The 13,930-nt window shown below is 35.1% G+C and overlaps 1 protein-coding gene across 1 annotated transcript in view; it reads right to left on the reverse strand.

Annotated features, from left to right (window-relative positions):
* The window catches only part of ALDH22A1 (aldehyde dehydrogenase 22A1), a 194,195-nt gene that overhangs the window by 145,371 nt on the left and 34,894 nt on the right, over positions 1-13,930 (reverse strand). The window contains exons 3-4 of the mRNA XM_089825110.1: positions 2,903-3,004; positions 1,895-2,022 (exon numbers count right to left, since the gene is read on the reverse strand). Coding sequence (XP_089681236.1) covers positions 1,895-2,022; positions 2,903-3,004 — 230 coding nt within the window. The remainder of the gene's footprint in view (positions 1-1,894; positions 2,023-2,902; positions 3,005-13,930) is intronic.

The following is a 13,930-nucleotide window of genomic DNA, read 5'->3' on the forward strand; positions in this document are numbered from 1 at the left end:
AGCTTTGAAAGGAATTAGCAGCCAAGGATTGAACATAATTCTTGGGTGTGTAGTCAGCACCCAAACCAATCAACAGTTGATACAACCATAGTCACAATAACATGACAAAATACAATGTCAATCAGGCATCCATTAGCATTTGAAACAACAATGAAGAGATAAAATCAGTAACCATCTAAATCGTAATCATCTACATTAAAACAGTGAAAACAAAGTACAACTGCCGTAGGTAGAAAAAGAATTTCACGAAGGAGTTATTAGCATTCATATCAATGAGATAGAACTCGTGCAACTAGTCTTGTGGAAATATTACAAATCAAATTTTAAGATTATAGAGTGAGATAGCATTTCAGACAATTTGGTAACCGAGTAAAGGTTTGCACATCAAGGAATCAAATCATAATCAATATGGGAAGTGGGGACATTTGTAGGAGCCCCTAGTGACTGATAGATTTTTTCGAGTTTTTTCAAAGATAAATATCTTTATCTTGTTTTTTTTCCAGATATTATGCTCTTTTGAGTTTTATGAAAATATAAATAACCATGCATGAAATTCAAATTAACTTTGCAAACTAGGCACAAATATCTCCTTTTATTTCAATTCTGGAAATGAATTACATTAAATGAGCAACTAATATCATGAGGAGTAAATTTATTGCAACTAGAGAAAACCTGGCAATTGATTGCAGCTTGAGATATTATCTTAAATTGATTGCAGCTCTGTCTGAAAATTAATAGCCATAAATGTTGATGAAGATATGAGTCAATGACGTTCAAAAATGCTCAAACATGCCATCAAAAACCCTAACCTCACCTTCTAGTGACTCACGTGGCTTCTGTAAACCATGCAGCTGTCTCTATTACTCCACAAGCTGACTTTTAATGTCTGCAATTCGTATAATATGATTCATACCCAACCCCTCCTCTTAATAGTAAATTTGTGTGTTCTACAAAGACATGGAACGTCTTAATTCAAAACCAGACAGTTTGTGTAAATATTTTCATCAAAAATCTGCCAAAGATGGCTTCCAAAGAGCGTGCAAGGTGGAAGGAAGTCTATCAGAAGACTCATATCGAAGAACAGAAGCATCAAAGAACCAGGACAACATCCAGCTAGATGAAATCATGGAAGCTAAACTATCAATGTCTAAAACTGATCCAACTATGTGCAATTAAAATTTTGTTTGAAATACACTAAGGAAAACCGATTAGTTCCTATGTTTTGCCAGTAATTTAAAACACAATAGTCAGTATACGCATACCCAAAAGGAAGTCCAAAGTCCCCTACCCTTGGGGCATGGGATAACGTATTCCTAAAAAAGGCATCAAAAAGAGACTAAAGAGTAGTTTGGATAAGGTATTCTTTGAATGAACCATAAAATGCTGGCACTCAAGCATCTACAGAACCATACCCCTTACTATATCACAAACTGGAAAGCTAATACTGAACCAATGACTAAACTATAAACTGCACTTGTGAATAAGTATAGGAGGTGGTGATCTAGATTAACTGTACTATAAATGTCAAATGAATTTCCATTAAGCATCCCTGGAAGTACTGACGAGTATAACATAGCTTTTACAAATGTTCATGACCAGCTGTAAATCTGGGAGAAAGTTGCAACCTCGCAGCAGTCAGATAATTTTCTCACAATCTAATCTTAAGTATTGATTGATCAAATATGCACTGTTTTGCTGCAGCCCGCATTCTAAACATAATAAATGCTTCTGAACAATAATAATAAAAAGAAACATTTAAAGAGCTTTGCAATGGACAATATTCCTTATCACAAACCAACATCTTAATAACTAATTGAAATTTTCTAATGGCATTGAGATATTTACACATGCCCAAAATTTACTGATATGCCTTAAGATGAATTACAAAGCTTACTCGCATATAAGTTCTTGGTGTTCAATAATATATCTCAGAAAGATGCGCAGTAACAGTCTTCGTTGCTTGAAACTACTTTTTGCCCACACCTTTTGAGCCTCTCTTGCTTGCCTGACATGGTCTCTCACCTGGACCATGTTACAGCCATGTAAGGAAAAGTAATCAGATGAAAATTAAAAGAAAGATAGCATCATCATCAGGAACAAAAATTTGGATATCTTTGTATTGTCAAATAAGACCTCAGTCCTTGACAAAAAATATCATTAAATTTTCAAACTCTCACATTTAACACATTACTCATTAACTTTGGATCTGCTATAAACCCATTTACAAAATTCTATAGGATATGCTACTAGTGTAGCTGCCAAATGGCTCATCAACCCCCCTGCATGTGTATGATAATATAATTCTTTGAACAGCAGAAAGTAAGTAGTAGAACAGGGGGCAGCTTAGGAATTCATACATCCTACCTCTCAGATCCTGTAAATAAGTACGGCATAATAAAACTTTGCATATTCTAGCTCCCATTGCAAAGTCTAACTGTTCCAATATTCATCTTTCCCCTAGCATTCTGCACCCTCATATAGTTATCAATTTCTATCTTTTACTAAATATCCTTCCGCCATAGTAGACAGCGAAGGAGATCTATCCTCTGCCCACCATAGTAGGCATCAGGTCACTTTAGTGAGTTTCTATTCTATCAGACATAATCTCCAGCATAGATAATAGCATTAAAGGGGCTCCTCATAAGGAGTCTGGTCAAGAACGACTATTTCTTTAAAATGAATGATGGTCATTGGATATCAAATATTTTGCTGATGCCTCCTGCAAAGGGCAAGGATTTGATCCTTTTTGCCACACATGCAATTGAAACTTACAAGATGTATTAACTGTGAAAAATGTCAAGGTTCCATTTTAACCTTTACTATAGAAAGCAATCTTTTGTAATGTCAAAAATTAAGTAAAATACAAAAACAAGCAAAAAGAACATAGAAGGAATTGTAGAACCTCATCTGATGTCAATGCTGGAAAATATCCAAGATACTTCATTGTAGCAGGTTCGTAGCATTTAACTCTTTCTGCTTGTACTCCTTTACCCTTTGTTGGAATCTGCACAGAATTCCATCATGAATTAAAAGCATTTTTAGAATTTTCCTAGGGCATATAAATCAGAGTACTGGAATCACATTTATATAAGTGAAAACTTGTAGCAGGTGTTATCAAGGAAATCAGAAAACAAACAACAAACAGCTTTCCCCACCACAAACGCTAGCATAGATATCTTAAATACATGTATCTAAAAGATGCCAAGAGATATCAGTCTCCAGATGCTTATCTATTTTCAATAACAAATTCAATATAGGTATCTAAAGAGTTATTTTAGATATATGTATTTAAGATATCTATGGTCATATTATATATTGTATAATAGGTGTGAGTAATTTTTTTATACTATCTAGTTTAATAATAAAATAATCAAATTCAATCTTACACTTTATTCAAACTAAGCACCCACACTAACAGTATAAAACATTTACATCACAAAATGAATAGGAATTAGGAAATATTATCAACTCCAAATTGATAAATCTTAATTATTTATCATATAGTAATTAATCCTTTTATCAAGAAATTTCAGAGTTGCCGGAAACTCCTATGTCCCTCCCTGGGAGCCGATACTGCCTGGATACATGTCGAATATTGTACCCATGTCAGCCTAAAAAACTTAATTTTCCAACCGTTACCATGGGATTTGATTTATTTAAAGATCTAAAGTAAATCTTCCCAAATTTAATTTTTTTTAAACTTTATTAAAGCAATTTTTTTTAAATAGTATAAACAAAAACTGCACCAAATGAGGAAGACAAACAAAATGATTTTCTATTTCAGCAACCCATTTTTTGGGTTATCTTCTAATGCAACTCTACTATGTTCACAAATTGTAAAGTGTTAAATTAACTTTTATGTAGCATTTATGTGTCAATATTTCTTTTGATGTAATGAAAATCTCCTATAATAACTTGGAAAACTGTGTTAACTATATGTATATGTATTATTAATTAATGTCGTGTCCAGCTGCATCCAAATTAGGGGTCTTAAAAAATGGTCGTATCCGTACCCAATACTGTATCTGTATTTGTATCTGTATCCATATCCATGCAACTTTGAGAAATTTAAGTCTCTTCAAAATCTTTGTCAATAAATAACATGCAATGCCCTGCCTAGAAATTAAGGAAGTCCATTGCACACATTATGAGAAAAATATATGTAACCAATAGGCAAGTTTAAGAGCACGTGGCTATGTAGGACCCTCAAGATGTGCCATATGTAAGTATGATGAAGAAAGCTCGTGTCATCTGCTCCTCACCTGTCCTTTGCTTAGTCTTGCTGGAGATGGCTGATCAATAAGTTGGAATGGTTTGCTGCCCCTCCTGCTGACACTTTCCAATAGTTTCAGAGGTAGCAGTTATTAAAAACAAAGAGTCTATTTGGCAACCTTTGGATTTGCAGCCCTTTTATCCTACTATGGGAGGTCTGGAAAGAGAGAAATCGAAGAATATTTAAGGGCAAAGAAGTAACCCTGAAGAGGATCTTGGCCAAAATAGAGGAATCCATTGTGGAAAATGTCAATCGCAAAAATCTCAAAAGATGGAATGCTATTTCTCAGAATGGGATACTTTGATGAGATAGAACTGGTTTGGCCAGGACCGAAGGAACAATTGTATTCGATCATTATCCAAAACAAGATGGCACAAGTTGAATTTTGATGGGGCCTCTCGGGGCAACCTAAGAGTAGTGAGTGCAGGGTGTATCAATCATTCGTGGGAAGGGAAAGTTATGCAATAAAAGTAGTTCCCCTGGGCAATGCTACCAAGAACTTTTCAGAGTTATCTGTTATTATTGAAGGTTTACTCTTATGGAAGTCCTTGGGCATCTCCAAGATTGAAATTGAAGGCATCAGCTATTGTTGTCAATGCTCTACAATCAGGCTCCACCACAAATTAGGAACTAAGAAGTTTGTTGGACTGAACAATAGAAATTATCAGAGCAATTGGTGACTTCACCATAAATCATGTTATTGTGAAGCCAGCGCCATGGCAAAAATCTTGGCTAATCAAGGTGCAGATGATAATCACTTGAATACAATTAATCTAATGAGGATTCAGCACTCATCTACTGTCAACAAACCTTAAAAGGAATAATGCAGCGAAAATCAGCTCCTTGAATGATCACTCGGAAAGGATGAAATCATCCTATTGCATCATGAGGATGAGGTATTTATCACATGGTACATCAGGGTCATGATTAATTTGCAATTTGAACTGCTAAACTTAAGGGCTCATAAAGAAATTACTTAATAGGAGTTCTGGAAGTACGCCTCAAAACTGCCACTTAATATTATGAATGAACTCAAATACTGAAAGAGGATTGAGAAGTGCAGTGTAATTTCACGTGCAAGAAGTTAATCATGACAGGTCACCCGTCTTAGAGTTAAAAAAGGCTTTATATGACCTATGAATAATTCAGTTATCAGATTTGCCACTGGTTTTCTTCAAGCTTACACACTAAGCAATAGCTAGGGTTCAAAATATAGAGTCCAGTCTTGACCTAACTTCCCGCAATAGTCAGATGGCCTTTCCGGGAGAAACAACACAGCGAAGGTGTGCTAGGATCCTAATCCCAGAGGATGATATTGTCAAATAAGAAGTCAAGCAAACCATGGGTAAAGATTATTTCAAAGCAAGTTATGGTTGTTGGATTACTATAAAGATTCTGGCCACATTTGTTCCATTACTTGTGATAGGAGAATCGAAATTCAAAGCCATTCAATTGTATCATGAGGTTTTCAACCAGAAACTTCTCAATGACATTAACTTAGCAGTCAATAATGTAGATGAAAATCTGATGGTGCCCTATCCTGAAGACTAATATGCCAGAAATGGACCAGAAGACATGAACGATGTGAAGGACAAGGTGATTAGAAACCTATTCTTTCTTTCAAAGATGAGGCAGCTTTTGAAGCCAGAAGGATATACGTAATGAGGAACATAGATTTTCTGCAGAAGTAGTTATGAATGAAGATTGTGAGTGATGTATAATGATGGAAAGAATACCTCATAACTGAAAGCTACAAACCAATGACAAAGGATGCAAGTGATCAGAGGGCTTTGATAAGGTGATGGTGATTGAGGAGCCTGCGATAGCTCAAAAGAGGGGAAGGAAGATGAATACTGGTAAAGGTTCGAGCTCAAGGCTGCAGAAAGGCTGCTCTGGTAATGTGATGCATCAAACCCCTCATGGTGAGTGTGTGTTTGTGAATTGAAGTCTACTATGCCAAAAGAAATCGAAGAAGACAAAGAGGGTCAGGACTGGTAAAGCTGTTGAATTAAAGAACGAAGTAATTCTGTAAGTCAATTACATACTTTTAATGTAAGCACAGGTTTTGCCTTTACACCATGCATAGTTTAGATCTATAGATAGAACAGTTTATGATCATAGATATATGACTTCATCATAGGCAGAACAGTTTTTAGTTTTACATGCTAGCTGACTTCCTTATGTTTGCAGTGTGCACCAAACAATCATGAAGGGGTTAGTAAGGAAACACAATTGGGAGGGCAGAGACAAGTTCCCCATCTAAGAAGCCCAACCCATGTTGGATGGACAAGAGTTTCTACTGCTTGTGTGCCAAGGGGTGTTATATCATGCCCTTGGGCTTAGTTGTAGCGAATGTTCCAGACACCCTATTGTGCATCCCTCTCTAATTCCTACGATAACTAGTTGCTGGAAGTGAAGCTAAAGAAAAAGCAATTTGTCAGCATTTCTACTTTTATACATGTAAATGGGACAATGGATATCATTGGCTCCCACTCAATAATTGGTGAAGTCTAGTCATTGTATTTTAAATAATGATAAGTTAATATTTTATTAAGTTGAATTAAAAATTAATTTTATCATTATTTAATAAATTTTAAAATAGAGACAACTTGGGCACAAAGATTATAGTACAATAAAAATATTTAATAAAGTGGGTCTCAAAGACCAACGTACTTTGTGTAGTCATGAATTTTTATTGTCATATTTTAGAAAGACCATTTGGGATAGATAAACCCCTTCTGGGAAAATATAAAAGAGAAAGTTGGAGCCCATTTTCTCTTATGTTGAGCTTGATATTTTAATATTGCTTCTAGTTCTTAAAGGAGATAGTTCTTCTTAGAATTTGTGAGGACGAAATCCTTTGCAAGCAAGAATGTCCACATTGTTGAGGGACACATTATGGAGGATTCTTGGTGTTTTCACTCAAGACACACAATTGAACTAATTGGTGAATCAAATATTCAATTGTTGTTGGAGTTATTATTGCACATTTGATTTAGAGGGTAGATTGAAGAAAATATTGAGGAATTAAATTGTTGTTCATTTTCTTTTTGGCTGTCCATATTGTCGCATATGTTGATCATAACTCTTGTGAAGGGTCATACAATTTGTCAGTTGAACAATTAGGGTTTGACGAGTCTCAAGATTGTTGTTGAGACATGTTTTAAGCATAGTTTGAGGACTCTCCAAAAGTTGTGTCTCAAGCAGACTGACCCTAGTTGATTCCCAGAGGCCCAAGACTCTCCAAGAACCCACTAGAAACTAGGTTTTTGCCAACTCTCAAATAGAATCAGTCTTGCCAAGTCTAAGTATTGTTTCTATGGTTTTGGACCTACAATACCTTGCCTAATATTTGTGTAAATTTTGGTGGACACTTTTGAAATGATAATCAATTAATATTCAATAATTACAAAGGAGATGAAAACTCCTTGAATAGAGATTACAAGTGAAGTTTATGAATTAGAAACAAAAAGATTGAAAAGAAATTCTATATAAGAACAAATAATTACAAAAAGGAAAGATCGTAACCGAATAACCATTACACAATTACTTTAACACCCTCCCTTAATGGTTGTTCGACTAACTATCCTACAGAAGATTGGCATAATCTACAGTTCATTTGATCATGAATATACAGAAGGCTACCCCTTCTCTTCAGAATGCTTTGCAACACAAGTTTGTTGCTAAGACCCTCCCTGGTTCTACAAAAAAAATGAATACGACCAAGATTACCTCAATTCTTCCAACCTCATGTTGGTAACAAAGTCATCCCTCCCTTTATCCAAAGACACCGAGATCAGCCTTTAATTTTTTGTTGACCAAAAATCAGCAAAAAACTATATTCACAGTTTTTGTGGAAAATTAGCAAACCCTCAATGAAATGCTCAAATCACACAACTTTGTTTTTGTGAAAAAACGAAATACTCCCAAAAAACACAAACACAAGACCATGATTTTTAGGGAAAAATCTTGCAAAACCCTCCCTGATTTTTATGGAAAAAACATACAAAATGTACAGATCTGCAAATTTGTGAGCCTTAAATCAGACTCAGAGTTGCTGAGAATGATCTTTTCTATAATATGTATATTCAGATTTGGAGGGCAGATATTCTTATGTGCTTACTGCAGGTCCAGGCTTCTAAGTTCGAACTTGTGTGATAGGAAAGTCACTGCTATAAACCTGTGGGAAGAAGAATGCTTGAAGATCAGACTGTATTGTTATCTGTGTGTCTCCAAACTACATTCTTAACCCGCCTATATATTCTTCTAGAGGGTATGTCCCTCAAGGGACATAACCCTTGGCAAATAACTAATAATTAGTTATCCCTAAGCCGGCGATTATAATGAAAATATTAGTTATGCCTAACTAAGATTAATCAAAGACAAACTAAAGTATTTTCCTAAAAATCACTGGCACCTATAGAGATCATATAAATTATTTTAAATGCCATTCATGAGAATATATAACTGGAAGAGTCAGGTACGATCTGCACCATTAGACCTATGGATTATCTAGGTTAGATTCTTAACAGTCCCTCTTAACCTAATAATCCTACAGAGAGATATCATATCTAGCAACATCAATACAGATGTTAAGCAAGAATTAATACTCTATATCTGTCTGTCTCTTCCTAGTGTGTAGTATCATAGGACACATGATACACAGTCATATTACTAAACCTATGATATGACAAATCACTGCTACTAGTGATAAGACACATGTTGTGACTCATAGAAACTGGTATTTCTAAATCACAAACAAATCCTGAATTTTAAGATCTACCAGAATACAGGATAAACTCGGAGAATTTCTAGAATTCTTCCTTTATCCAATTTTGTGACCCATGAACATAGCAATGTCAATGTCACAAGACAAACTAAAATTCATCTGGATCTTACAGTAAAATCTACTATTAAGGACATTATCTAAGAGATCGTCACCTCTCATAATGCCTTTTGCACAAGTATTCATTATTTCAGAGATCGTCACCTCTTCAATAATGATTACACATGTTGGAGCCCATAACAGTCAATAGCCTGACAAAATAAAATTTACTATTTTATTAATAATCAAAAGAGTACAAATGAATTACAACTCAACCATACCAAGTCTCTTTCTAAAACGTTCTATCTTTACTCTAGATAGAGGTTTGGTGAGTATATCTGTTGTCTAATCTGCAGTACAAATGTATTCCAATTTTACAGAATTCCTATCTACCATATCTCTTACATAATGATAAGGAATCTCAATATGCTTGGATCTGTCATGGAAAACCGGATTCACCGAGAGCTTGATGGAACTCTGATTATCACAATGAATGATCATAGGATTCATGGCTTGCCCAAAAAATCCCACAAGTAACTTCCTCAGCCATATTGCTTCTCGAGAGGTCATTGCTGCTGCAATGTATTATGCTTTTGTGGAGCTCTAAGCTACTGAAGACTGCTTTCTACATATCCATGAAATCATAGCTGATCCTAAACTAAAACAGCATCTTGAAGTGCTTTTCCTATCTTTAACACTTCTACCCCATTCTGAATCGATGAATCCATGCAAGTCTAAATCAACTTTCTCATATTTGAGTCCATACTTAAGAGTGCCTTGTAGGTATCTCATAATGTGTTTAACAGCAACTAGGTGAATCTCCTTAGGTTCACACATAAACTGACTTAAAGCATGAACAACATAGCAAATATCAGGTCTTGTATTTACCAAATACATCAGGGACCCAATCATCTGCATAGAATCTATTAGAGGTAATTCTGCAGCTGCTTCTTTAAGTTTATGCAAATTGGTCTCCATTGGAGAAGACATAGACTTTCAATTCCACATTCCAAATTTCTTCAAGATATCTGAAGTGTACTTTCCTTGATTCAGTATGTTACTATCAGCATTCTGTCATACTTCCAATCCTAGGAAGTAATGGAGAAGACCCAAGTCTTTCATCTCGAATTCTCTGATTAGATCTTTCTTGCACTGATCTATAAGATGATCATCACCTGTGATTAATAAATCATCAACATACAATATCAATATTACCATACCATCTTTATCTCTTTTATAATACAAGTTTGGATCGGCTTCATTCTAAGAGAATCCTAAGCTGGTGAGATAATTATCAATCCTTTCATACTAGGCCCTGGGAGCCTGTTTAAGCCCATAAAGAGCTTTCTTAAGTCTGCAAACAAAGGCGTTAGGATCATAGGTTTCAAATCCTTCTGGTTGCTCCAGATAGACTTCTTCTTAAATCTTTTCATTGAGAAATGTTGTCTTTACATCCATTTGATGTACCTTCCATCCCTTAGATGAGCAATTGCTAAGACAGCTCAAACGGTAGTATATCTGGCAACAGGAGCAAAGGTTTCTTCATAATCAATCCCTTCCTTTTGAGAAAAACCTCTAGCTACAAATCTGGTTTTATATTTGTCAATACTTCCATCAACAACATGCTTTATTTTGAATATCGATTTGGAAGAAACAACAGATTTTCCTTTTGGCCTTGGAACTATTTCCCAAACATCATTTTTCATAATTGACTAGTACTCTTCTCTCATAGCTTCTTTCCAGGCTGGATGTTTAATAGTATCAGAAGGATTGGATGGCTCTGTTTTGGATAAATCATTCATATTTGTTGTATAACCAAAGAATCTTTTAGGTCTTTTACTTTCTCTGACTGATCCTGAAGGTGCAACAAAGTCTTGAGCTACTTCAACTGTTTTTATGGCCCAAATTGGTCTTTTCTTTGAATTTTCCTCAAGATTCATATTTTCATTTTCGCCCTCTTCTAGGTTCTCCCTCTAGGATTCAAATTCACTAATTCTTCCAAAATTTGATAAAGGAGAGGGTTCATTGGAACTTATGGCTATTTTGAATGCAAGATCTTCCTCAAAGACTACATCTCTGCTAAGTTCAATAGTTTTCTGTCCAGGTATGAAAATTCTATATGCTTTAGAAGTTTCACTATACCCTACAAAGATCCCTTTCCTCCTAGATGGTTCTAATTTGGTTCTTTTTTCCTTTGAAACATGAATGTATACAGGACATCCAAAAATTCTGAGATGACTTATATTGGGTTTTACTTTGGTAAATCCTTCTTCAAGGGTCCTATCTTTAAGATAGGAGTGAGGGCTTCTATTTTGAATATATACAGCAGTATAAAAGGCTTCTGCCCAAAGATAGTATTCTAGATTTTGGTCTAAAATCATAGCCCTAGTAACTTCTATAATTGTCCCATTCTTCCTTTCAGCTACCCCATTTTGTTCAGGGTTATAAGGAACAGTATACTCCCTCTTGATCTCTGATTCTTTACAAAATCTTTTAAATAAGTCTGAGGTATATTCTCCTCCATTATCCGTTCTAAGGGTTATGATTTTATGTCCTGAAAAATTTTCAGTTAATGCTTTGAATTCTTTAAATCTTTGAAGGATTTCTTCTAATTCCTTGCATTTTAAAAAATAGATCCATGTTTTCCTAGAGAAGTCATCTATGAACAAGATATAATACCAGAATCCTCCAAGAGAGGGGACGGACATAGGTCCACACAGATCTGAATGAATTAACTCAAGTACATTATTTGTTTTCCTAGTACTATCATGAAAGGGACTTCTAGTACTTTTACCCAGAGCACACCCTTTACAAATACTAGGGTGATCTTTATTTAATTTAGGTAATCCGGTAACCATCTTTCCCATCGTTGATAAGGTTTTAAAGTTTAGATGCCCTAATCTTCTGTGCCATATTTCATTTAAATCTTCTGCTTTGTGAACTAGGGCTTGAATGGATCTACTGGGTTCTATATTCAGTTCATACAAATATCCCTTTCTTTGACCAACTACTTTAGCTTTCTTGATAGACGAATTCTTAGCCCAAGTTAATACATTGTCATCCACGAATGCAACATTGTGTCCATCATCTTCTAATGTTGTAATTGAGATTAGGTTTCTTTTAATCCCTGGTACATATAGTACATCTTTAAGAAGAAGAGTATTTCCTGTCTTTAGCTTCAAAGTGCAACTACCAATTCCTTTAACTAAGTGTGCAGAGTTATCACCAATAGTAACTTTACCGTTAACTTTTTCTGACAAGGAATCTAGAGTTTCTTTGTATCCTGTTATATGTCTGGAGGATCCACTATCAATTACCCATGCCTTTTTGAGATTTCATTTGATAGAGAGGAATACATGACACGGTTCGCAGGGTCATAGGTTTCTTCTTCTCTTCTTCTCTACTAACATTTGCACAATTTGCCTATTGCTTGAAATTTTCCAGACAATTTGATCTATAGTGTCCAAACTTTTCGCATTTGAAACACTTTATTTTAGAAAGGTCTTTCTTGGGCTTTCCATCCTTCTGATTTCCCTTCTTCTTGAAGTGTTTTTTCTTACCTTTATAAGAGTTGGCATTAAGAACGTGAAGTTCTTCATCTTCCACTTTTGGTTTTCCTCCTTTCTTTAGTTTTCTTGACTCTTCCTGAAGACAATCATTCTCGAGTCTGTTAAAGTCCGGAAACTGATCTCTAGCACTTATTCCTTGTGCGAATGTTTCCCATGATTTTAGCAATCCATCTATGGCCATGAGTGTTAGTTCGGTATCATTAATGATGGTTCCTATGCTTGATAATTCATCTCTAATGCCAGCAACTCTTAGAAAATAAGAGTTTATTGATTCTCCTTTCTTTATTTGGATGTGATTCAATTGTCTTTTTAATGCAAGGACCCTAGTTGCATTATTTATTTCAAATGCATTCCATAATGCGTTCATCATATCGTAGGCAATTTGGTGTTTTGTAAGCATAGGTACGATGTCATTCTTAACTCCATCCAAGATGATTTGAATGGCTTTTCTATTTCCATTGGTCCATATGGATTTGTGAGGTTCAACAAGTGGCTGTTTGGATGCTCCATCAACAAACTATTTAACATTATTTTCTTCAAGAATCATCAAGATTCTGAATTTTCATGCTTCAAAATGTTCCTTCCCATCAAATCTGTCTTCAGGCCTGATTGTATATGCCATTGGAAATGGAAGACAACTACTAAAATAGAAAAAAAATCTGATCAGTGAAAATTTGCAGAGCCCTAGATCTGATAACAAGGCTCTGATACCATGTACAGATCTGCAAATTCGTGAGCCTTAAATCAGACTCAGAGTTGCTGAGAATGATCTTTTCTATAATATGTATATTCAGATTTGGAGGGCAGATATTCTTATGTGCTTACTGCAGGTCCAGGCTTCTAAGTTCGAACTTGTGTGATAAGAAAGTCGCTGCTATAAACCCGTGGGAACTTGAAGATCAGACTGTATTGTTATCTGTGTGTCTCCAAACTGCATTCTTAACCCGCCTATATATTCTTCTAGAGGCCGGCTATTATAATCAAAATATTAGTTATGCCTAACTAAGATTAATCAAAGACAAACTAAAGTATTTTCCTACAAATCGCTGGCACCTATAGAGATCATATAAATAATTTTAAATGCCATTCATGAGAATATATAACTGGAAGAGTCAGGTATGACCTGCACCATTAGACCTGTGGATTATCTAGGTTAGATTCTTAACACAAAACCCTGCCATGATTTTTCATGGAAATAAAAATCAGAAAACCCATAAAATAGGAAAAACTGTCCATCATTTTTTGAGGAAAAAAATAGAAGAC

This window comes from Cupressus sempervirens, chromosome 4 (genome assembly GCF_028749045.1).
Source record: "Cupressus sempervirens isolate cs-2001-9-10 chromosome 4, ASM2874904v1, whole genome shotgun sequence".
Classification (NCBI taxonomy): Eukaryota; Viridiplantae; Streptophyta; class Pinopsida; order Cupressales; family Cupressaceae; genus Cupressus; species Cupressus sempervirens.